This window comes from Plecotus auritus (assembly GCF_963455305.1).
Source record: "Plecotus auritus genome assembly, chromosome: 7".
Taxonomy (NCBI): Eukaryota; Metazoa; Chordata; class Mammalia; order Chiroptera; family Vespertilionidae; genus Plecotus; species Plecotus auritus.
The window spans coordinates 82,250,372-82,276,742 of NC_137774.1; the positions used below are offsets into that span (position 1 = coordinate 82,250,372).

The 26,371-nt window shown below is 41.9% G+C and overlaps 1 protein-coding gene across 4 annotated transcripts in view; it reads left to right on the forward strand.

Moving 5' to 3' along the window:
• The window catches only part of BFAR (bifunctional apoptosis regulator), a 30,525-nt gene that overhangs the window by 268 nt on the left and 3,886 nt on the right, over positions 1-26,371 (forward strand). The window contains exons 1-8 of one of the 4 annotated variants that reach the window (XM_080677899.1): positions 2,812-2,944; positions 8,084-8,204; positions 8,684-9,020; positions 10,903-11,107; positions 11,799-11,968; positions 14,702-14,846; positions 20,352-20,525; positions 22,709-22,911. In XM_080677899.1, the coding sequence (XP_080534025.1) occupies positions 8,758-9,020; positions 10,903-11,107; positions 11,799-11,968; positions 14,702-14,846; positions 20,352-20,525; positions 22,709-22,911 (1,160 nt within the window). In that variant the 5' untranslated portion in view covers positions 2,812-2,944; positions 8,084-8,204; positions 8,684-8,757. Of the gene's footprint in view, positions 1-2,730; positions 2,945-8,083; positions 8,205-8,683; positions 9,021-10,902; positions 11,108-11,798; positions 11,969-14,701; positions 14,847-20,351; positions 20,526-22,708; positions 22,912-26,371 lie in introns of those variants that run through there. The other 3 variants (XM_080677897.1, XM_080677898.1, XM_080677896.1) reach the window with 3 other exon arrangements.

Sequence of the window (26,371 nt, forward strand, 5' to 3'; positions counted from 1 at the left end):
TTCGATTTCGGGGCGGGGTGTAGAGAACGGGCATGGGGTTCGAGGTCCGAGGAGGCGCGCGGGGCTTTCCTTATCCAGGCCCGAGTTCTGAGCAACCTCAGTCCTGGCCTTGAGGCGCAGACCCCTTCTTGGCCAACTTCCCCCATCCCTTCCCTAGAGCCCTACGTCGGCACGGCGGGTCAGCGGGCCTCGCTGGTGTCCCCTCGAGGGTCAGCATCAGCTTGTCGCTCCGGCATCACCCCTGGGCGAGGAGGGGGCGTCGCTTCCACACACGATGAAGGGGGACGACTGGTGGCCCGAGGAGTACCTGCCGCAGCCTGCGACAGTGCGATCAGAATTTATTAGGCTCCTCATAAATGCCAGGCTGGGCTTCAGTTCTAATTGGCGAGGCACCACCTGCCACAAAACGGAACGATTGCTCCCGTTTTAAAATAGGATAACGGGCGCGCAGAAAGGCGAAAGTGAAACCGCACAGTCACACTGGGAGCCGCTAGAACCAGCTCTGTGGTTCCGTACTTTCGGGCAGAAATCTGAACTTGTGCAAAAGGGAATTTTATTTTTTAAAAAATAGGCAAATGAGATTCAGGCTGTGGGTCTAACGGAATCTTTGGCAGGGCCTGTCAGTGCCCCAGGCGGCTGCCCTCCTACTTTGGTGGAGAGAAGTGAGCCAATAGCTGTTGTGTCCTCAGATGTCGCCGTTGGGTCCTCCCCGCCGAAGCCCATTCGTTAGTCCATTGGGGGTTGCCTTTATGTCACACTCTGAAAGGCCAATAGGAAGGAGGTTCACTCCCCTTTCCAACCTCCAAAGCACACCCCAGAGTCCTTTCCGAGCGCACGTGCGTAGTGAATTGTTTGGTTTGTTTTTGTTATGGCTGTTTTGTTTTCTGTCTATCTTCATAAACTGGATAAAATATTGTTTCTCCAGTTCTTTTTTCTTTCCTTTTTTTTTTAAAAAGCTCTGGTACTTGGTGCTGGCACTACTTATGTAGCTGGCACTCATTAAATACAACTATTAATAATTTTAATACTGTCGACCATTCAGTAGTATCTATGGTTAGAAGTTATCACTTAAGCCTCCTTCAGAGTATATATTATTATCCTGAACTTAATAAATAGGAAATTAGAGGCTCAGGGAGAATAAATGAGGCCTGCTTTGGAACCCACATTCTCATTCTCTCTCATTCTGGAGACTATATTGACTGAACTATACCAGCTTCTCCAGGGAAATTACAGTCTTTGAGATGAGGAAACATGCACAGATAAAAGTTATATTAATGCACAGAGGCAGGAAGGATTAATTGGGGCGGGAGGGCAGGTAGTTGTTAAAGACGTTCAAAGAGTTAATTTGGGTCTTGTCAGCTGGACACTTTTGACGAGGATGGTGTGGTGCTGTGTTACAGATGGAGGAAACAGTGTGATATGGAAAAATTAGCAAGGATCAGCAATTAATATGTAGGACTAGATGAATAGGTGCATAGTAGGGGGTAATCACAATAATAATAATAGTTAACATTTAAATTGCACTATGTGCCAGGCACTATTCTCAGTGCTGTGCACATGTTAATTCATTTAGTCAACAACCCTATCATGAAGATACTATGAATATCCCCATTTTACAGATGAGGAAACAGAACAAAGGTTAAGCGATTTGCCTGAGGTCACACAACTAATAATTGGTGGAACTGGCTTGAGCAAAGAAAGGGCTTGATCAGAATTGTGTTTCAGGAGGATGGTTTGGGCTGTGGTGAGTGGAGGGACTGGAGAGAAGAGCACATGAGATTAGTAGTGTTACTGAAACTTTATTCTGTTCATACCTTACCCATATGTTGTCTGAGACATATATTTAGGGCATATAAATGTTTTTTGTACAGACCTACCTCAGAAATATTGTGGGTTTGGTTTTGGTTCCAGGCCACCTCAATAAAGCAAGTATCGCAATAATGCAAGTTGTAATCTTTTTGCTGGTAAAGGGACCTGCCTTTAATTTTAAAAATGCAACATCTGTGAATTGCAATAAATAGAAGCACAGTAAAAGGAGATGTTCCTGTTTGGAACAGCTGTGTAGTTACCAAACTTCTGTGTGCATAAGAATCTCTCCTGAGGGGCTTGTTTAACATGTACATTCCTGAGCCTCTCTCCCAGATATCCTTTGGTGATATCCTCTTTCCTAGATATCATCAAACTTCCCAGGTGATTCTGATGGAAGATCTAGGAAATTACTGTGATAGGGAGTCAATTTTTGTTGATTTGATTTTCATTTACAAATTTCTGGAGCCCAGCTTTGTGCCTGCGACTCAGGTGTGATGATAGAATTCTATCAGTTGGTTTCTGACCTCAGGATTTGGTCGAAGAGGCAAAGACTACTCAAACAGTAATGTGCAAAAAGTATAAGAGCAAGCTAAACCTGAAAAGGGCACGTCCGTTTTTAATATGTGAATCACAACAGAATCGCTTATAAATAACAGTTAAGGTATGGTTTACTGGTACTTACCAGTAGTTTTTGATAACTTTCTGAGTTATTGTATATCTACAGCATTTAATACAGGATAGGTCATTGAATATATGCCATGTAACAAAAACAAAAGAGGACAGTCTCAAGGCAGTGGTCACCACAACATGAGGAACTGTATTAAAGGGTCGCGGCATTAAAAAGGTTGAGAACCACTGCTCTAGAGAGAGCCGGACACCCTTTTCAATGTGCTCTTTCCTCTTGCTCAACACGACTCATAGGCAGTAAATCACGGGCGCAAAAGTTCAGGCAGCAAGACAACATCCAGTGAGCTACTAGCTACCTTTGTCCTAGTGATTTCTGACCTCATCCAGAAAGAAGATCTATTTGGAGCCAGAAAAACACAAGGTTCTGTATGGTAAGAGCCTGGAAATGCTTCTCTTGTAAAGGCTTCTCTTAATGAAAGCCAGTTTTTGCCACCTGCCAGGAGTGCACGTAAGTCTCTTTTATTGCCATTGCTGACTCTTGCCCTGCTTACATTTGGGCACTTTTTTTTCATAGTCACTAGGAATGAGTAGTCACTCTTTGAACATTTACTAATGTCTGTAGTATTTGGGTATTGTTTATATTGGTGTCCCAGAGGTGGACTTGGGTGCCAGAAATGGGTTGCTCCCACCACCCTCACCCCTATTTCTTTTTCCTTTTTAAATAGATTTTTAATTGATTTTTAGAGAAAGAGGAAGGGAGAAGGAGAGAGAAATACAATTTGCTACCCCTGCATGCCCCCCTACTGGGAATTAAACCAGCAACTTTTCAGTGCTCAGGACAACACCCAACCAACGGAGCCACCCTGGCCAGGACCTCACCCCTATTTCTATTGTGAATGTTTGCTTATTTATCTCCTAGGGCAGCATACTCACTTTAGGAGTCACATGTGAGAGTTCATGTTTCAAAATGCAGTGTTGTTAGATTCTAGTTTGTTTTCACTGGTTTGGACTTCTCAGCTTTGCAATAGCAGCTCTCTGATGTGGCCTTGACAATAAAGGAGCAGCTCAGTCCTTTGAACTAATAACTGTTATTGATTATATTATTGGGATAATGTAGTGTTATGAGGACAGACTTTTAAGTGTATCCATGTAAACGGGGCACTGGAGGTGGGAATGGGATGACTCTCTTACCTCAATCCTAACCATAGGTCCCCAGTCTCCCTGAGGCCTTTGAGCCAAGGGGAAAAGACCAGAAGGCTACAGGGGTGTTCTAACACATGTTTACTTGTGAAGGAGCTCAGAAAGAGCCAGGAACCTCACAGCTCCAACCTGCTGGTTAGCGTGCTGAGAACAGCTATAAGCATCCTCATGAACACTGGGCCTTCTCAAAGAGGCATGTAATCACTACCAGTGGAGGAGGGTGTGTTTACCCAAGTCAGAACCCACAGCTGGGAACTTTAGTGTCTGAGCTCAATTTTATCACTGAAGAGGCACTTTCATCCTTTAAAATTACTACTTTTTTTTTAAATGGAAATAATCCTAATACATACAGGTAGAAATAGCAGAAAAGATCAACTGAATTTGGTTAAGATGTATATTCTTTCTGTTAGCTTTCACTTTTTGAATTTAGGGTAAGATGAAACTAGCCAAATTCCTAAGTTGTATTCAAAGTCCATGCAGTTTTTAGTTTGTTGAAGACAATTATAAAACAGTGGCCACCTCAGTTTTTCAAAATATGAGTTATAAAATACACTCTGATGTCAGTGGGTGATTTGTTTTCTCTCATGAAAAACAAACTTTCTGATCTGGTAAGCTAGGAACTACTGGGGCATTCTAGTTTTAAAAGGCTAATTTGTGAGAAATTAACTTCATATACAGTCATTTCTCTGCAAATGACTAAATCCATACACTTGGCCTCCCTCTTTTTTTTAATCCTCACCTGAGGATATTTTTCCATTGATTTTTAGAGAGAGTAGAAGGGAGGGGTAGAGAAAAATATTGATGTAAGAGAGACACATCGATTGGTTGCCTCCCACACACACCCCGACTAGGGCCAGGGATCAAGCCTGCAACCAAGGCATGTGCCCTTAACGAGAATTGAACCTGGGACCCTTCAATCCATGGGCCAGTGCTCTGTCCCCTGAGCCAAACTGGCCAGGGCATTTGGCCTCACTCTTAACTCCCAACTTCTGTCTGTGTCTCCAGTTGCTCACTAGACAGTTGTACATCACCTCAAACTCAACTTTTCTAAAATTCAGCTAACCTTTCCAAGATGGCCCCATCTTTTTACAGTGACCCATTTCTATCAGATGTACTACTATTCTTCCCCAGTTCTGAAACCTAGCCACCATCTTGGATTTTTCTTTCTCTCTAGCCACCAAAGCCCACAAATTAGTATTATCATTATTAGAAATACTATTATTTTTTTTTATTGATTTTAGAGAGAGAGAGAAACATCTATTTGTTCCACTTATTTGTGCATTCATCAGTTGCCTCTTGAATGTGTTCTTACCAGAGATCAAACTCGCAACTTTGGTGTATCGGGACAACACTCTCTAACCAACGGAGCTACCCAACCAGAGGCCATGAATTATTTTCTTAACATCTTTTGGATAGATTGATCTCTTTCTTTTACTATCTTTACCATTTTCATTTTTGTCACCTTAGTTCCAGCAGTGATAACAGTTCATTTGTAACTTGTTCCAACCTAATCCTTTTTTATGAGATTTATTATCCTAAAGCACAGCTGTGCTGATCTCATTGCCTCTGAAACCTTTATGTGCTCCCATTGGCTCACCTCTCTTTAACCAGGCACATAAGACCCTGTATCTGACCTGTAGCTCCTATGTCACTCACTGCTCCCCATGAAAACACTGAGAGCAGCGCCCAAGTCAGGCCCATCTTTTCTGACCCCTTGCCCAGCCCTCAATGGAAGCCTTGTATCTTTCCTTTGACACTGAGTCCATATGTGAATATGAATATACCTAAAGGGCCTTCCCAGTGTCCAAGCTCATAGGAAAAATTCAGTAATTAGCAGTATTTCAGTTATTTCCTGGGATGATACTGTCCACATGGTAGTTGTTTAATAACTATTAACCAAGTAAAGAAACTTCTCAAAATGATTTCTTTTTCCAGAAACCTATATATAAGATCTCTCACTTCTTTAGCAATTTGAAAAGACTGTACAAGGTAAAGCACTTAGAAAATTTTTCAAAGTTCCTAAACAGCCCTGGCCAGTGTTGCTTAGTGTCGACCATCAGCCTGTGCATCAAAGGGTCTCGGGTTCAATTCCCGGTCAAAGGCACATATCTGGGTTCCAGGTTCGCTCTCCGTACCCCCACCCCCAGCCTTCCCTGTCCTCACATTGATTATTTTTCTCTCTCCCCATCTCACCCTTCTTTCTGCTCTCTCTAAAATAAAAAATCAATAGGAAAAATATCCTCAGGTGAGGATTAATAACAACAAAAAGTGTTCCTAAACATACAAGTAATGAGCAAATGTGATTATCAGAAATAATTTAGAATTTGTCATTAAGAACGTTTATTTAGATTCTTTTCTTCCAAATAGAACAGTTTTTAATAGGCCTGTACAAAGATTGTTTCCCTCTTTGCTACCATCAATTGTAAATAATTGTATTATTTTATTTATTTAAATTAACACTAAGCTTAAAATTTAGTTCTGTTTATTCTGAGATGAAAATCTCCCATTAGTGTTTGGCCAAAAGAAATACAATACAGTATACTTTTTATAATTATACACACACACACACACACATATGTGTATATATATTGTTTTGTTTTGTTTTATCAATATATTTTTATTGATTTCAGAGAGGAAGGAAGAGGGAGAGAGAGAGAGAAACATCCATGATGAGACAGAATCATGGATCAGCTGCCTCCGGCAAGCCCCCCACTGGGGATCAAGCCCATAACCTGGGCATGTGCCCTTGACCGGAATTGAACCTGGAACCTTTCAGTTCGCAGGCCGATGCTCTATCCACTGAGCCAAACTGGCTAGGGCTATATATATATGTTTTACAATTATTATAATGTCAGACATTTTCATTAAGATCAGCTTCATAAATACAAAAAAAAACAACCAACCAATCATGACCCTCTCCACCCAACACACCCACTACTAATATTTCATTGTATTTTCTTCTAGTCTTTGTTTATAGATTTGCTAGTTTAAATTATAGTGTTATCATGGTCTATGTAAAAATGTTCACCCTATAAGGGGTGATAAAATTCTCTTATCACAACATTTGAAAATTAGGTAAATTGCCATATGCCCAGCTCTGTACTAGGCACTTTATTTGCATTCTCTCATTTCATCCTTAAAACCTCCCAATGGAGAGTTGAAACAAATATAATATTGAATGTCAACTGTAATTGAAAAATACCTTTTTTAAAAAAGATAGATTCAGTGATACAGAGTGACCCATATTCTCAGGTTAATATGGACTCTTTAACTGGTCATAAAAATTCTTAGAATCTTAAAAACAAACAAACAAACAAAAAAACTCCTGATGGGGTAAATCTATTACCACCCCCATTTATACATGAGAAAGCTGAGACTCAAAGAGGTCCAGATCCACAACTGGTAAAGGGCAGAGGAGGGATAAGAACCAAGGCAGCCCAATCCTGGGACCTGTGTTCTTTCGTTCTTTTTCTTTTTCTTTTTTCTTTTTTTTCAATATGTTTTTATTTATTTCAGGGAGAGGGAGAGACAGAGACAGATAGAAACATCAATGAGAGAGAAACATCATCGGCTGCCTCCTTCATGTCCCCTATTGGGTACCAAGCCCTCAACCCGGAATTGAATTGGCAACCTCCTGGGGCATGGATCAACACTCAATCACTGAGCAACACTGGCCAGACTTGGGGCTTGTTTTCTTACCTACTGTGCCTGCAAAGTGTAAACTGAGCTCTGTGTGATCAGTGTGACTGATTTACATTTTTTTCTTTCACAATAGTGACATTGAGAAACTCAACCACTAGTGCCTATACTGTGATAATACCAGGAACACAATGAATAATCATTTTTTAGCCCCTGTTTACAACCACACACCATCCTAGCCACTTTACTGTCACGGTCTCTAGTCCTCACAGTAAGTCTTGAAGGTTTTGTACTGTTACCACCATTTCATTGCTTAGAAATAAGGCTCAGGGAGCTCAAGAAATTTTATGCACAGTCACAGCTAGTGAGTTGGAGAGTTGAGATTCTAACTCCATGGTATTCTCCATCATACTGCCTCTTAATAAAAAAGTCTCCTGAGACCCAGCTGAAAATAAGAAGAGAATGGGTCCTTTGCCATTTGCATATTAGTGATATTAGCCTATTTCTCTGGGACCAAATTGGCCAGATCCAGAGGGCATGATATGCATGTTTGGGTTGATTTGGGGAAAAGGGTAATATTGAGCCATGGTGGGGTTGATCGGGCACAGAACATCTCAAAAACAAGGCTTCACTCACTTCCTGGAACTGCTCCTGTGGGAGCCTCTGAAATCGAATGGCTATAAAATAAATAACTACCTAAAGGAAAGGCAGACTTATTTGGACAAAATGTGTTATTTACATGAAATACATGTGTGTGTGTGTGTTTTGTTAATCCACACTCAAGGATATTTTTTCATTGATTTTTAAGGAGAGCAGAAGAAAGAGGGAAAGACAGAGAGAAACATCAATGTGAGAGAAATCACATCAATTGATTGCCTCCTGCATGAGCCCTGACCAGGGCCTGGGCCGGGGAGGAGCCTGCAACCAAGGTACATGCCTTTGACCGGAATTGAACCCAGGAACTTTGGTCTGCAGGCTGATGCTCTAGCCACTGAGCCAAACTGGCTAGGGCTTAAATACATCTGTTATTGCCAACTCCAGACATTTTACCAGGCCAAGAAGCTGGTTTATTTTAAATCACACCCACTGAAAAGATTTTAATTGAGAAAACTGAGGCTAGAGAAATTAAATTTTCAAAAAAAATTAGTGAAAGAGTAGGATCTAGAATTCTCCACACTGCCTCCCAAGTCTATTGAACTTGCCACTACACTATTTTGCTTTACCTAATTTTCAAAAGTAAGACTGATAGTTGAGGAAGAAATTCAATAATGTTTATCTGGTTTTTGGAATGTGAATTTTTAGAAATCAAATTTGTCACATTTAAAAAATAGCTTTAATTGAATGGCAGTAATCTCAAATACCTACTAAACTAATTGTCCTATTTCTGTTGCTCTCTCTCTTTTTTTAGATTTAATGATGCTTAACAGCAGTTTTCTAAGTCTGAAATTTTCTATGCCTGTGAATCCCACAATTTGCTAAGAAATGGAGGAGTCTCAGCAACATGACCTGAACATGATGACCCTTGAGAAAGATGATCCCCTCGAGAGCACCAGCCCTCAGATTTCTGTTAGTGAATTTTCTTGCCACTGCTGTTACGACATCCTGATTAACCCCACCACCTTGAACTGTGGGCACAGCTTCTGCCGGCACTGCCTAGCTTTATGGTGGACCTCTTCAAAGAAAACAGAGTGTCCAGAATGCAGAGAAAAATGGGAAGGTTTCCCCAAAGTCAATATTCTCCTCAGGTATGCTCAGTCCGTGTTGTAGCACATACAGCTTATTCGATATGGTTTCTCTTAATGGGGCAGCCATGTCTGAAAAACACAAGAGACACAGAGCTGACCCCCACTGTGGTCATTCTGGATTTGCTGGAATGTAAATCAGGGAGCTCAAGTACCTGAAAATCCACACTCCCTTCCTCATAGGTGACTGTGATTTGTTTATATTTATTATAAATAAAAGAATTCCTTGTTATCAGACCATTGCTTGTAATCCTTTGCCATATAATACATTTTTTTAAATATTTTTTTTATTGATTTCAGAGAGGAAAGGAGAGGGGGAGAGAGATAGGAACATCAGTGATGAGAGAGAATCATTGATTGGCTGCCTCCTGCACACCCCCCACTGGGGATCAAGCCCACAACCTGGTCATGTACCCTGACAGTAAATCAAACTGTGACCTGGTTCATAAGTTGTCACTCAACTTCTGAGCCACACCAGCCAGGCCATATAATACTTTTTATTGATGTGTATTCAGTGAAAACACCCTAGGTCTAATGGGGGAAAGGCTATCTATATATATATAAAAGCCTAAGCGACCAGCCAACCGGCCGGTAGCTATGATGCGCACTGACCACCAGGGGACAGACACTCAATACAGGAGCTGCTGAGCAACTTTGCAGCGTGCCCTCTCGCGCACTCCAGGGCCCCTCAGGGGATGTCAGACTGCCAGTTTGGGTCCAATCCCTGCAGGCCAGGCTGAGGACCCCACCAGTGCACGAATCCGTGCACCAAGCCTCTAGTAACTGTATAATTCTGAATACCTGGTTTGATGCTGACTTTCATAGTCTTTGACTAACCTCTGTGCCAGCTATCACATTAATTGAAGTAGGTTCTATTGCATACATAGCATCACACAATAAATGGCAATACACCTTTCAGTTATCAGGTTAGTCCATTCATAATATTCGTAATGTTTAAAGTTCTTTGGGGATGTTGCTTATTATGAGGTCTTTGAAACTAAATTCCTTGTCTCTTCTTCTGTTGTCTTGATATTAATAGAGTACCAAAAAGTTCCATGAAAACATTAATTCAACATTCTCTTTTTCACAGGAGGTGTATTTACAAACACTTTGGTCTTGATGGTTGATCTTTTCTCTTACTACTCAACTTCACTTTTTTCTTTTTTTACAAATTTATTTTGAGAAAGAGAGAGAGAAACACTGATTTGTTGTTCCATTTCTTTATGCTTTCATTGGTTGATTGTATGTGCCCTGACCAGGGATCAAACCTGCAAGCAACCTTGGTGTATTGGGACGATGAGCTAACCAGCCAGGGCACATATTAATTTTTAATAACCTAAGCAGTACATACATACATTCATTTGTTTGCATTACTTTTAAAATATTAGAGCATTACTGATAAAGCTAAAAATTCTTTGACCCCCTCCCCATCTTATAATCCTTCCTTCCTTTGTCCCACAGTAGCTTCAGTTATGACTTAGTTGTGATTTCTTTCAGACTTTTAAAAAGATATATATATATATATATATATATATATATATATATATCAATAAAAAATGCAAACACTTTCTCATATCAGTGGTATTCTATCTGTATAGTGCTAAAGTTTACTGTTTTCATTCAACAATATGTATGTCTTAAATTTATCCATCTTTGTAAACTGATATCCAGTAAATTCATTTTTTAAAACTATGTAGTGTTCCATTGTATGAATATACTGTGTTTTATTTAGCTGTTTTCTTAATATGTCCCACTTTTTTGCTGTTTCAATAGTACTAGAGTACTTGCATATTATTAAATGTTGACAGTTTTGTTTTGGCTTTTAAACATTGTAAGTATATTTAGTAAAACAACTCCGTTGTGATTTTTTTTTTGTTCTCCATAGGGATGCCATTGAAAAATTATTTCCTGATGCCATTAGAATGCGATTTGAAGACATTCAGCAGAATAATGACATAGTCCAGAGTCTTGCAGCCTTTCAGAAATATGGGAATGATCAGATTTCTTTAGCTCCCAACACAGGCCGAGTGAATCAGCAGAGAGGAGGCGGATTCTTTTCAGGAGTGCTCACAGCTTTAACTGGTGTGGCAGTAAGTTTATAACTTTTTCACTGTCCCCACCCTCCCAGGGTTTCTACTGAAGCCAGTTCTGTTTAAATAACCTAAATGATTGATGACATAGCTGTTTGTGGTAATTCAGCACGTACATTGAAATCTGCTGGGTTGTATGATTCTTTGAGGATGTTGCTTACTCAAGTAGACAACATAATAGAGCCCAGTAAATGTTAACTTTCTCTCATTTCATCTTCCTCCCATTTTAGAGATGAGGAAATAGGTGACAGAATTGGAATATGAGACCACGTCTGCCTTGATAGAGTCCTGAGCACAGCCTTTTACTAACTCCCAATGTAAAGACTATTTCCTTTATTTAAGTTCCATGCTACAGAAATCTAAACGTTATAAATTTTTCAATAGAAAAAGCACATGAGTTAGTCATGTTAGCCAGGATGATGGAGTCTTGGGTTCAGTGTTCCCAGGTACCCTGTGAAGAGTCCCACTCCTGTCTCTGTTCCCTTACGACCCAACAATCAGCAGAGAGTTGAGCCTGCCAAGAGTTGTGCTCCCCCGCTTTCTGGCACTGGCCTTGCCCTGCTTCTGTGTACAGACTTGGCATAATTCCCTTCAAGCTCAGCCTCTTCCCTTCCCTGCCCCACATTCACATATTTAGAAACTGGCACCTCTAACTTTTCTGTGTCTTAAAAACCCTGTCACTTTTCCCCAGGTGGTCCTGCTCGTGTATCACTGGAGCAGCAGGGAATCTGAGCATGACCTCCTGGTCCACAAGGCTGTGGCCAAATGGACAGCAGAAGAAGTTGTCCTCTGGCTGGAGCAGCTGGGCCCTTGGGCGTCTCTCTACAGAGACAGGTTTTTAGCCGAAAGAGTAAATGGAAGGTGAGGAGCAAAATCTTTGACACATCACTGACATTTTTTAAAACAGCTTTATTGAGACATATTTACATACCAGAAAATTCACCATTTAAAGTGTACAGTCAGTGGTTTTTAATGTATTCACAGGTACGATAATGTTCTAGTTTTAGAATATTTTCATCACCCCCAAAAAGAAAGCTCTTACCCTTTAGCCGTCAATCCTTGTTTCCCCCATCACTCTGCCCTATGTACCACCATTCTCCTTTCTGTCTCTGTGGATTTGCCTATTCAGAGTATTTCATATAAATGGAATTATACAATATGTGGCCTTTTATGTCTGGCTTTTTCACTTATCATGTTTTAAGAGTTCATCCAAGTTGTAGCATTCATTTATATGGCTGAATAATATTCCATTATGTGGCTATACCACATTTTATTTATCCATTCTTTAGTTGATGGACATTTGGGTTGATTCCAGTTTGGGCCTATTATGAACAATTCTGCTGTGATCATTTGTGTACAAGTTTTTGTGAGGGCATATATTTCAGTACTCTTGGAGTGGAATTGCTGGGTCATAAGTGTGTGTTTAACTTTTTGAGGAACTGTCAAACTGTTTTAAACTGAAAATACGGTGTACTAAATAGATCTGTGTCTATATTTACATATTTGTGTACATGTACATATAGATATATGTATGTTTATATGCTAGAGCAGTGGTCGCCAACCGGTGGTCCTCGGACCACTGGTGGTCTGTGAGGTCCGAAAGGTTGGCAACCGCTATGCTAGAGTCTATTTAATTGATCTCTACCAAAATATGTTTGGATTATTTCCTTTTTCCTTTTTCTAGACAGTTTCACACAACATTGTAGCAAGTACCTGGAGGAACTCATTAGTATGAGGAACTCACAAGTTGCTTGAGGAGGCCTGCTTTTACCCATCAGCAAACCCCTGTCCTTCCAGAGCATTGTCCATCTTTACTGGGATCCCTCCCTTCCTTGGAGAGACTGTGTAGGGATGTTACTTAGAACACCATGCAGTGCTGAGAGTAGCTGCTTGTTTCAGACTTGGAGTCCACTCACTGCCAGGCTGCCTGACTGTCCCACTTCCCACCCCAGTCACTTTCCTCCATAAACTGAACTTCCAATATTTGACTCTCTGTGGAACCAGAATGCTCCCACTGTAATTGTCTGGGGGTTTTTTTGTGTAAAAGTGTGCCCCCTCCCCCAGCCCAGAATTGTGATTTTAAAAAAATTCTAGTTAGCCCTAACCGGTTTGGCTCAGTGGCTAGAGCGTCGGCCTGCGGACTCAAGGGTCCCAGGTTCGATTCCGGTCAAGGGCATGTACCTTGGTTGCAGGCACATACCCAGTAGGGAGTGTGTAGGAGGCAGCTGATCGATGTTTCTCTCTCATCGATGTTTCTAACTCTCTATCCCTCTCCCTTCCTCTCTGTAAAAAATCAATAAAATATATATTTTTTTTAAAAATTCTAGTTAATACAATATATCTTTGCATAACTGTCTTTCTTCCAGAGGACAGATTCCTAAAACTGGAATTGCTGGATCAAAGGGAGTAAACCTTTGCTACTTAGATATTACCAAATTACCCACAGAAGGACATCAGTGCACAGTCCTCCAACAGTGGTTGTGGTGGCTCACCTGCCAATGCGCAAGGGAGTTTCTAACAATGAATCACTGTGCAGGTGGATTTGTGTCTTCTGATGAAAGGGAATAGATAAGACATCTACAATTATTTTTATTAAATTAATACCCCAAAACAACTACTTCTAATGTCATAATGTTTTATTGGCTTTCTTCCCAACTTTTTTTCTATGCACACACAATTTTTTTTAAATATATTTTTATTGATTTTTTACAGAGAGGAAGGGAGAGGGATAGAGAGTTAGAAACATCGATGAGAGAGAGACATCGATCAGCTGCCTCCTGCACACCCCCCACCTGGGATGTGCCTGAAACCAAGGTACATGTCCTTGACCGGAATCAAACCTGGGACCCTTCACTCCGCAGGCCGACACTCTATCCACTGAGCCAAACCAGTTAGGGCTGCACACACAATTTTAAAAAACAGTAAGCCCTGGCCAGTGTGGCTCAGTTGGTTGGAGCATCCGTTGTCCCATATACCAAAAGGTGGCAGATTCAATTCCAGGTCAAGGCACATACCCAGGTTGTGGGTTTGATCCCCAGTTGGGGCACCTACAGGAGACAACCAATTGATGTTTCTCTCTCACATCGATGTCTGTTTCCCTCTCTCCCTCCTCCCCAATCAATCAATCAATCAATCAAATAAATAAATAAATAAATAAATAAATAAATAAATAAATAAAATTGTCCCATTTCTGATGTTTAAAAAAAGGAAAAATAAAAAAAATAGAGTAATATGTGAGAGGTCAGAGTACATAGCTGAAAGATTAAAGGTTAGGAGCAAAGCAGACCTGGGTGTGGCTTGGGTAGGTCACTTTATTTCTCTGAGCCAGTTTTCTCATCCACAAAATGAGCATAAGGCCACTTACCCTACAGAATTGTTAAATGGATCAGTGATGATTTATGAAAGTATTTTCATATAGTCATTGGCAAATAGCAGGCAGTCAATTGTTTGCTGTTATTAATAGTATTTCACATATTAGGTGTCTTACCTTACCTCAAGGCTAAAGTATTTGTGTTGATAAGATGGAACTCTGTGGAAAGTTTGCTTCCAGTACACAACTTCAAAAAAATTTTCCTATCACCTTCTCCACCACAGATTACTTTTAACTTTAACAGAGGAAGAATTTTCAAGGGCACCGTATACCATAGAAAACAGCAGCCACAGAAGAGCCATCCTTATGGAATTGGAGCGCGTCAAAGCACTAGGTGTGAAGCCCCCCCAAAATCTCTGGGAATATAAGGTGAATTCTTCTTTTTTTTTTTCATTGAAAAAAGTATAGAGAACAATATAAATCATCTGCATGCCCAACTACTTAAGAAAACATCACAGATGCAATTGAAGCCCTGCCTCCCACCCTCACTATATTGTAGGTCCCACACTCCTACAGCCAGGCTGCAAGCACTGCGAGCATTGTTCTATAGGTTTTTAACCTTAACCTAAGAGTCGTGAACTGAGCCTGTCCTGCAAGTGGTGTTTATCTCTGTGGCTCTAGTTTATTCGTTTTCTCTTATGGGCAGTTTTCCATTGCACAAGTTTGTGACAATGTATGCATTCTCCTGTTGGTGTACACTGAGATTATTCTCATTTCTGTATTAATTGTATATGTTTATGTGGTATTAACAATTCATGGGCATGGGGGTGAGGGAGTTAATGAAAAAAATGTCTTTTAAGGGCTTCTCAAGGGGTAATAATGAAAAAATGTTGGGAAACAATACTTTAGGATGAAGTACTCCCATATATGTCTATGTCTCACCTAAGTTAGGACACAAAGTTATTTTTAGAAGTTAGACTTTTCTAAAAACTATATTAATATGGGAAATTTCAAACATACACAAAAGCAGGATAAAAAGCTGCTACTGTCCATACCAGGGCCATTTTTATTTCAATAATACCCCCACCTAAAGATTATTTTGAAAATCTGAGAGGATTTACCCCTTAAGGACCCCTTAAAAGACTTGACTTAGGGTGTTGAATACACAATACAATATACAGATGATATAGTATAGAATTGTACACCTGAAACCTATATAATTTTATTAACCACTAGAGGCCCATTGTATGATATTCATGCAAGAATAGGCCCCTGGCTTCACTCCCAGCTGCCCAGGAGCTGGCAAGTCCCTGCTCCCCGGCTGCCCGGAAGGGAGCGGGCACGTCCCCGCTCCCCAGCTGCCCGGGAGCCAGCACGTCCCCGCTCCCGGGCCACCCAGAGCAGGCACGTCCTCACTTCTGTCTGGAGCACCACTCCAGTAGCTCCCTCCGCCGCCCCCCTTCCCCTCATAGCAGGCTTCACACCGCTCTGCTTCTGCATATGCAAATTAACCTCCATCTTTGTTGGGTTAATTTGCATACTCTGATTGGCTGTGGGCATAGCGGAGTGATGGTTAATTTGCATGTTTCTCTTTTATTAGGTAAGATTGTCACTCCAATAAATTCAATTAGAAAAGGGGGAAAAAAGAATAAAACCAGATAAAGCCTGAAAAAAATAAAAATAACTAAAATACCACCATTGTACCCCCCAAAATAATTCTCTATATATTATCACTTGTCGGTATTCAAATAACCCACATCTTCTTTTTTTTTTTTTTCCCAGTAGATTTGTTCCCAACAGGGTACAAACAAAGTCCACTTTTGGTTGTTATGTCTCCTAAGTCTCTTAGTCTATAGGTCCTCCTCCTTGTTTTTGTTACCCTGTATTTATTTGTTGAAGAAACCAGATAATTTGTTCTGTAGTTTTCCCACATCTTGAATTTTGCTACTTGTCTCTCTATGTTGTCACCTAACAGGTCCCTTTGTCCCTTACATATCCTGTACTCTAGTAGTTTGATCTAGAGGCTTGCTTTGGTTTTGGTTTCTTATTTTGGCAAGACTACCTCATAGGTAATGGTGTTTTCTCCCATCAAGAGGCTCATCCTATCTAATAAAGAGGGCATATGCTAATAAACCTTCATGCCGTTGCAAAGATGGTGGCGCCCACAGCCAATAAGGAGGAAATATACTAATTGACTGCCCCACCCTCAAAGATGGTGGCACCCACAGCCACAAGATGGTGATGCCCAGTCCCCTCAGCCCCTCTGGGGCCTCAGGTGGGCCTGGTCGCTCCGCACACCTGCCTCCGGAGTCCCCCAGTCCCCTCAGCCCCCCAGCCACCCTGGGCTGGCCTGAGGCGCAGGCAAGCCTCGGATGGCAGCTGCCCAGCCGCCCAGGGCCACCTGAGGGTCAGGTAACCAGGGCCAGCTGAGGCTTGCGCTTCCGGCAGTGGCAGCAGCAGAGGTGTGATGGGGCATTGCCTTCCCCTGATTATTGGGTCACCTCCCACCCCTGAGATGGGGGGCAGGCCAGGCTGAGGGGACCCCCCCCCCAGGCCTCTAGTATGTGTGTGTATACATATATATATACACACACACACACACACACACACACACACACACACATATATATATATAAAAGCCTAATATCCAAATTGACCAGACAGCGGAACGACCAGTCGCTATGACATGCACTGACCATCAGGGGGCAGGCGCTTAATGCAGAAGCTGCTCCCAGCCCGCAGGCCCTGATTGCCCAATTGGGATCTGCTGAACAACCTCTTGGTCCCTCCCTGCAGCCGGCAGGCTCCGATCTCCCCATGGGGAACGGGGAACTGGGGTGGGTGGTGGCGAACCTGGGCAGCGCCAGGCCAAGGTGGGTGCAGGTGAGCAGGGGACGGGGCCGGCTGCCAACAGCCAGGGAAGATCCACCCTGATCGCAGGCCAGGCCTAGGGACCCTACCCATGCACGAATTTCATGCATTAGGCCTCTAGTAATGTTTATAATGTTCAATTGTCTCTTTTTCTGTGGTTGCAGCCACTGTGACCATTGATTGTTTAGATTCATTAGTTCATTAAGGGTTGCAAAATGGCGACACTGTAATTCTCTCATTTCTTCTTTTTTTTTAAATCCTCACTAATATCATTTTACTGATTGGTATGTTTTTTGTTGTTGTTGATTTTTTTTTTTTTTTTTTTTTTTTTTTTTTTTTGAGAGAGGGAGAGAGAGAGAGATTGATTGCCACGCGCCCCGACTGGGACTGAACCAGCAACCTATGTATGTGCCCTAACCAGGAATCAAACTGAAACCTTTTGTTGTATGGGACGAAGCGCCAACCAACTGAGCCACCTGGCCAGAGCTCATTTTTCTTCATTTGTTAGCTGAAATACAACTGAAAAAAAAGGGGGGGAGAGGAATTTCCCTCAACAACCATTTTGATTACCCGAAGAACAGTTTATACCAGAAAGTCAGATTAAGTGTTTGATTCTTTCCCTTTATTTAGCAGTTTCAGAAGAATGATTTGACTCCCTGTTAATCTCTAAGGTGACCAATTTCTTTCTTTAGGATCATTAACTGAATATTTTAACATTCTTGATGTGTTTTAATACATTTCAGTAATTATTCTAATTGATGCTCATATCGTTCCATCTTTTTTGAGGAGGAGGTTTCTCAAATTATTTTCTGAGTTCGTTTTTGGCCCTACCCGGTTTGGCTCAGTGAATAGAGCGTCAGCCTGCAGACTAAAGGGTCCCATGTTCGATTCCGGCCAAGGGCACATGCCCAGGTTGTGGGCTCAGTCCCCCTAGTGGGGGACATGCAGGAGGCAGCCAATCAGTGATTCTCTCCTGTAATTGATGTTTCTATCTCTCTACCTCTCTCCCTTCCTCTCTGAAATCAATAAAAGATGTATATTAAAAAAAGTGAATAACTGGAATAACACTTGAAAAGAGAAATAAATACTATGTATTTAAAAAAAATAAAAATAAATTTAACTTTTGAATTGAAGAATAATGTGCATGCTAGTGAATTCTTTTAACATGACTTCATTAGTCTTTGATACTTTTCCTTTCTCACTGACAAGATGTTCAAGTTATTCTTGTATTTTTCCATACCCAAATCTGGAGTCAGCCATTTCACAAGTTGTTCCTTTTCTTTTTTAAAAAATATATTTTATTGATTTTTTTTTTACAGAGAGGAAGGGAGAAGGATAGAAAGTTAGAAACATCGATGAGAGAGAAACATTGACCAGCTGCCTCTTGCCCACCCCCTACTGGGGATGTGCCCGCAACCAAGGTACATAACCTTAACCGGAATCGAACCTGGGACCCTTCAGTCCGCAGGCCAACGCTCTATCCACTGAGCCAGACCAGTTAGGGCAAGTTGTTCCTTTTTAAAGTAAACTTTTACTATAGAAAACTTTAGGTATAAACAAAAATAGAGGGAAGAGTGTACTCATATGCAGCTTCAACATGTATTGACTCATGGGCATTCTTATTTCATCTGTCTCCTTCACACCCTCCCAAAACCCCCAATCCTGAGATTTTATTAAAGCACTAGAGGCCCAGTGCATGAATTCATGCACTGGTAGAGTCCCTCGGCCTAGCCAGCGATCAGGGCCTGGAGGGGGGCGGGACATCACCCGGCAGCGGTGAGGGGTTGTGGGAAGTTGGCTGGCCGGGGGAGGGGCCGCAGGAGGTTGGCTGTGGGAGCACAGAGACCACCACGGGGCAGCTCCTGCGTTGAGCACCTGCCCCCTGGTGGTCAGTGCACATGATAGCGACTGGTCAACCAATGGTTAATATGTTTATTTGCCATCCTTACATTTTCTTTGGTGACATGTCCATTCATATCTTTTGCCCATTTTATTTGATTCTTAGTAGCATAAAGTAAGTTGAATTATCTTAGTTACTTTTATCAGGAAAAATATGAGTACACTTCATTGTAACAAAGTTTACAAAAGTAAAGAAAATGAAAATAAATTGCCATAATCCTACCTGAGATTCAGACACAGTTAACATTGCATTTTGCTCTGTTTTCTTCTAGACAATTTTCTGTGTATAGTTTAAACAGTCCTTTTGTGTGTATTTATTACACAAATGTTTATTGACAACTGGTGTGACTCAAGTGCTCCCCTAAGAAAAGGATCTCGCCCTGAACGGTGCAGATACCATTGAGATCAGATTGCTACACATCTTTGAATCTTTTTTTCACCTAACATTGTTCATAAATATTCTCCAAAACTTTTCATAGTCATTTTTCAATGGTTAAATATCTACTGGAACTTTATTACTTAGGTCGCAGATTTTATTTTTTCTCTGTCATACACAATGCAATGCTAAGCATTTTGTACATAAGACCTTCTTCACTTCAGAATATTTTTTTTAAGTAGTGCCCACTAATAAATTGGTTAAATTAAAACATTTTTAAGAGTGATACATTTTGGCCCTTGCTAGTTTGGCTCAGTAGATAGAGGGACAGCCTGTAGACTGACGGGTCCCGGGTTCAATTCCGGTCAAGGGCACATACCCAGGTTGTGGGCTTGAGCCCCAGTAGGGGGCATGCAAGAGGCAGCTGATCAATGATTCTCTCTCATCATTGATGTTTCTATCTCTCTCTCCGTCTCCCTTCCCCTCTGAAATCAATAAAATATATTTTTAAAAAGAGTGATTAATTTTGCAGAATTGCTTTCTACAAAGGTTGTGTTCTACTAGTAGTGCCTCGGAATATGCTTCTCATCCCCCCTCCCTTCCCTAGCTGTGAAGAGAGGTTGGATCTTTATATGACTTAGCCTCTTCTCTCCATTCATTCATTCATTGTTTATGCAAATGACACAAAAAAATGACTGATGACAAAGGGCATGAGGTTGCAGACAGAGCATAGGTGGGAGCTGGCTGCCATGGTTGTAACATGACCTTGTACTCACCATCTTCTGCAGGCTGTGAACCCAGGCAGGTCCTTGTTCCTGCTGTATGCCCTCAGGAGTTCCCCCAGACTTGGTCTGCTGTACCTCTACCTGTTTGACTACACAGATACCTTCCTACCCTTCATCCATACCATCTGTCCTCTGCAAGAAGACAGCTCTGAGGAGGACATCCTCACCAAACTTCTGGTAGGTCTGCAGAGTGCCTTGAATGAACTTATTCTACCATTTCCCAGTGTGCTGCAGAACTGGAGACATGGCTGTAGCCTGTCATAAAGAGTAAACAACTCCTGGCTTTCATTTGGATTTTGTAAGGAGATCCCCTACAAAAGAAAATAAAGAAGGAATGTTTGCCCTGGCTGGTTTGGCTAAGTGGTAGGAGCATCAGCTCACGAGGACCAAAGGGTCGTGGGCTCAATTCCCAGTCAAGGGCACCTACGTTGCAGGCTTGATCCAGGGTCAGGGTGCGTGCAGGAACAACCACAGATGTGTCTCTCTCAGATCCATGTTTTCTTTCTCTCTCTCCTTCACCTCCCTCCCCTCCACTCTCTCTAAAAATTTAATGGAAAAATATCTTTGGGTGAGGATTTTAAAAAAAGGAACTTTTCCACCCCAAGAAGTCTATTTTGTTTCCCACATTGCATAGCAAGAGGGGCTACTCTCTGGACTTGAAATGTTTAGGAGGGAAAACCAGCATTTCTTTTATTATGAAAGATAGGATAGGTCCAGATTGCCCAAGGGTTAGATTTATGAGTCTGCTAACTTGGTAATCTGTCTTTCAATAGGATCTCCAAAAGATGAATGATTACTTGTCTTACCACAAGACACGGATAGTATTTGTCCTATTGGCCTCATAACAGTAAGCCAGAGTCCAGCTCACTGATGGGAATCCTTTTGTAACCTGAAATGGTTGCCCATCATGGCTCTTGTTTCTTCAGTTTGACCCATGGATCCTTCAGAATTATTGGTGGATCCCATTGACTAGGTCCGTGGTCGGCAAACTGCGGCTCGCGAGCCACACGCGGCTCTTTGGCCCCTTGAGTGTGTCTCTTCCACAAAATACCACGGCCTGCGCGAGTCTATTTTGAAGAAGTGGCGTTAGAAGGAGTTTAAGTTTAAAAAATTTGGCTCTCAAAAGAAATTTCAATCGTTGTACTGTTGATATTTGGCTCTGTTGACTAATGAGTTTGCTGACCACTGGACTAGGTGATTTCTTGTGTTTTGAGGGTATATTGTCCTTTGCATTGCTGCTCTTGGGGCAATCCCTCTGATCTGTTTAAATCAAAAAGTCACATGGGCCCTAACCGGTTTGGCTCAGTGGATAGAGCGTCGTCCTGCGGACTGAAGGGTCCGAGGTTCGATTCCAGTCAAGGGCATGTACCTTAGTTTCAGGCACATTCGCAGTAGGGGGTGTGCAGGGGGCAACTGATCGATGTCTCTCTCTCATCGATGTTTCTGTCTCTATCCCTCTCCCTTCCTCTCTGTAAAAAAATCAGTAAAATATTTTTTTTTTAAAAAGTCACATGGATATAGGAATTGTCATTTATGATCCACACCCATAAATGTTGAAATAGAATTCCTAAATCTCCTAATGTCCTTTTTAAAACATTTTAGGCAAGTATCCTACCTGACTTCAGCCTTGGATATAGTTTAAAGCCTGCTGATGAGCCCCTTTGCACAATGTTTCTTTAATTACCCACTTTCTAGCTGTTGCCTGCCCTTGCTGGACTGGGAGCTTAGAAACTTAGCTGACCTTTCCATTTTAACAAGCCCCAGCAACCCCTGCCTGTGCATCAGGCTAACTTGTTTCTTGGAATACTCATTGCACACAGTCTTGCTGACCTTCCATTCACTTCTGGATGTCTCTGAATTGTTTAAATACTTTTGTTAATTATCTGCTAATATCTATAATCAGATATTATTTTCCCAAAAATTATTTTTCCAAGATTTGTGTTTAATTTTTCCATGACCTGTTAATTTCTACCACAGCTAAGATGTTGAATTTAGGAAACTGAGCTACACATGCATTGATGATGAAATTATAAAACTGGTTAATTTCAATTCATATCAACCCCATTTTTTATAACTCATGATTAGATTTTTACTTCTGAACTTCTAGAATTATGTAACAAGCATCTCAGTTCAACATCTTTGGTAATATTTAGCCAATGTAAGATTAATTATTACAAGGTGAGTTGATGGAAATTTCATTTTAGATGGTTTAGGGGTGTGTGTGTGTGTGAGTGTGTGTGTGTGTTTGTGAGTGTGTGTTAAATGTAAAACTCACTGGAATAACCACAATATTATATTTTATATAAAAGTTGATCTTCATAATTTTTTTATCCATTTTTATTTGTGTGTTATTTTTAAAGGATCTTAGAGAGCCCACATGGAAGCAGTGGAGAGAATTCCTTGTCAAATACTCCTTCCTTCCGTACCAGCTGATTGCTGAATTTGCTTGGGACTGGCTAGAAGTCCATTATTGGACGTCTCGGTTTCTCATCGTCAATGCCATGTTACTCTCGGTTCTGGAATTATTCTCCTTTTGGAGGATCTGGTCAAGAAGTGAACTGAAGTAAGTGTGTTTTTATATTGGATATAGTTGGAGCAAAGGGTGGGGACTGGAAAAGATGTCTAAAGTATTACTTAGACGCAAAGACTCCTCATGTTCTGGTTTTTTTTGTTTTTTTTGTTTTTTTTTTTAAATATATTTTATTGATATTTTACAGAGAGGAAGGGAGAGGGATAGAGAGCTAGAAACATCGATGAGAGAGAAACATCGATCAGCTGCCTCCTGCACCTCTCCCACTGGGGATGTGCCCGCAACCAAGGTACATGCCCTTGACCGGAATCGAACCCGGGACCCCTCAGTCCTCAGGCCAACGCTCTATCCACGGAGCCAAACCGGTTTGGGCCTCATGTTCTGGTTTTTAAGCACCTACTTAAGCAGCAAATAGGAAAAGTTACCTTGTGGTAGCAGGGTGGAGAGGTTTTCATGGTGCTCATGGTTAAAGTGTTTCTCCATATATCTTATCCCACGTACCCTACCATATAATTCCTGGGAGTGGAGGGTGTACATGAAAGATTTTAATAATTAGGGATAAACAAGTGGGAAAATGAAGGTGCTTTTTAAAAAACAACAGCATTATGGTAAAGCATAAAGAGATCTGGTGAGAAATCCTGTGGGCATGAGTTCTAATCCTGCTCTGCTGCCAACTGGAACAGTAATAAGGTCTCTGGATTAATGCCTAAAATGAGAATTGGACTAGACCAGTGGTCGGCAAACTCATTAGTCAATAGAGCCAAATATCAACAGTACAACGATTGAAATTTCTTTTGAGAGCCGAAAACCAACTTCTGCGCATGGGCCACGAAGTTTCAATCGCACTGTACGTGCGCGCCCGCACGTGGTATTTTGTGGAAGAGCCACACTCAAAGGACCAAAGAGCCGCATGTGGCTCGCGAGCCGCGGTTTGCCAACCACTGGACTAGACAGTCACTGACTTAAGACTCTTGTTTGCAAGTGACAGAAACCAATCTGAATTGGCTTTCCTAAAAAGGGAAATGCCCAGTTAAGGCTTCCCACATAGCTGGATGCAGAGACCTAAATGCTACCATCCAAACTGGCTCTGTCTCCCTCTTGCAACTCTGCTCTTTCCTGTTGGTCAGCCTTAGGCAGCTCTCCTTAAGTGGGGGCCTTGGGCCATTCCAGGCGTAGATCAGAGCAGCTTAGCACCTTGTGGAAGGAGAGCACTTCTTTCCCTGTAGTACTCATGAGTCTCAGGGCTCACATGCCTTTACTCTGATTGGCCCAGCCTGGGTCACATGCTCACCTGAACCCATCACTTGGTGCAGGATATGTGGGGCTCTCCTTGTCCAGGCTCAAGGCATGTACTCATCCCCCACCAGGGGCTGGCTTCAGCCCCACCCAGACCACATAGAAAAAGTGTACGGGAGGGAGTTACCCCCAAAGGACAACTTAGAAGGTGTTGTTAGAAGAAAGGGAATGGCTGCTTGGCAGGCAGAAGTAACATTACCACAGTATCCTTGAAGTCTGAAATGTCCTATATAACTCACAAGGTCTTGGCTTCATCAATCAAGAGCAGCCTTATGAATAGTTCTGAGAACCTGATAAGAATCTCCCTCATTTATTTCAATTCAGTGAACTCCTTTCTTTTTTTTTTTTTTTTAATTTTAATAAATCTTTATTCAGATTATTACAATTGTTTCTCCTTTTTCCCCCCGTAGCTCCCCTCCACCCAGTTCCCACCCCACCTTCTGCCCTTACCTCCCCCACACTGTCCTCATCCATAGGTGTATGATTTTTGTCCAGTCACTTCATGAACCCCCCATACCCCTTTTTCCCTGAGAATTATCAGTCCACTCCCTTTCTATGCCCCTGATTCTATTATATTCACCAGATTATTCTGTTCCTCAGGTTTTTAATTCACTTGATTTTTAGGTTCACTTGTTGATAGATATGTATTTGTTGTTCATAATTTTTATCTTTACTTTTTTCTTCTTCCTCTTTTTTAAGAATACCTTTCAGCATTTCATATAATACTGGTTTGGTGGTGATGAACTCTAGCTTTTTCTTATCTGTGAAGCTCTTTATCTGCCCTTCAATTCTGAATGATAACTTTGCTGGGTAGAGTAATCTTGGTTGTAGGTTCTTGCTGTTCATCACATTGAAAATTTCTTGCCACTCCCGTCTGGCCTGCATAGTTTCTGTTGAGAAATCATCTGACAGTCGTATGGGTGCTCCCTTGTAGGTAATTAACTGTTTTTCTCTTGCTGCTTTTAATATTCTCTCTTTGTCTTTTGCTCTTGGCATTTTAATTATGATGAATCTTGGTGTGGTCCTCTTTGGATTCCTTTTGTTTGGGGTTCTGTGTGCTTCCTGGACTTGTAAGTCTATTTCTTTCACCAGGTGGGGGAAGTTTTCAGTCATTATTTCTTCAAATAGGTTTTCAGTATCTTGCTCTCTCTCTTCTTCTGGCACCCCCATAATTCTGAGGTTGGTACGCTTGAAGTTGTCCCAGAGTCTTCTTACACTATCTTCAACTTTTTGGATTTTTTTTTTTGCTTTTTGCTTTTTCGGTTGAGTGTTTTTTGCTTCTTTGTATTTCAATTCTTTGACTTGATTCTTGTGTTCCTCTAGTCTGTTTTTGGGTCTCTGTATAATATTTTTTATTTCAGTCAGTGTATATTTAATTTCTAGTTGGTCCTTTTTCATATCTTCGAGGGTCTCGTTATATTTATCGGCCTTTTCTAGGATATTCTTGAAAAGCCTTATAACCGTGGTTTTGAATTCTATATCCAGTCATTTGTTTTCCTCCATTTCTTTCGTTTGTGATCTGTTTCTTTGACGCCGCATTTTCATTGCTTCCCTGAGTTGGTAGGGTAAATTTGTGTGCTAGGTTTCCTATATGGCCCAGTGGGTTGGCCTCCCCAGTTAACCTGGGGTGGACACTCTTGGTGCACCCCTTTGTAGACTGTGTGTACAGCCTTGTTGTAGTTAAGTCTTGATTGTTGTTGGTATCACTGGGAGGAATTGACCTCCAGGCCAGTTGGCTGTAAGGATCAGCTGTGTCTATGCTGGGAGAAGTTCGGTGCTGGAGACAGCCTTATAGGATTAGACTTGCCAAATTGCAATAGCCTCTGTGCTCGGCTTGGATGGGGTGGAGTCTCAGGGTGGAGCAGACAGTCTTGGCTTCCCGGCAGCCTTGCCCTTGCGCGCACGCGCACACCTCTGCCTTCCCCGGCTCCCGAGTCTCCGCCCGAGAGTCCAGACTCCCCCCACAAGAGCGTGGGTCCCCAGGGGCTTGCCTGGAACTGGGGTTCAGTGCAGTCAGAACTGGGGCCCAGTGCGGTCAGGAGCCTCCGACTCCCTTCCCCTAGGGAAAGCCTGTGGCAACCTCCGCAGCCTTTGTGCGCACTGGCACGAGTGTGCTTTCAGACCTCTGCCTTCCCCGGCTCCCGAGTCTCCGCCCGAGAGTCTGGATTCCCCCCACAAGAGCGTGGGTCCCCAGGGG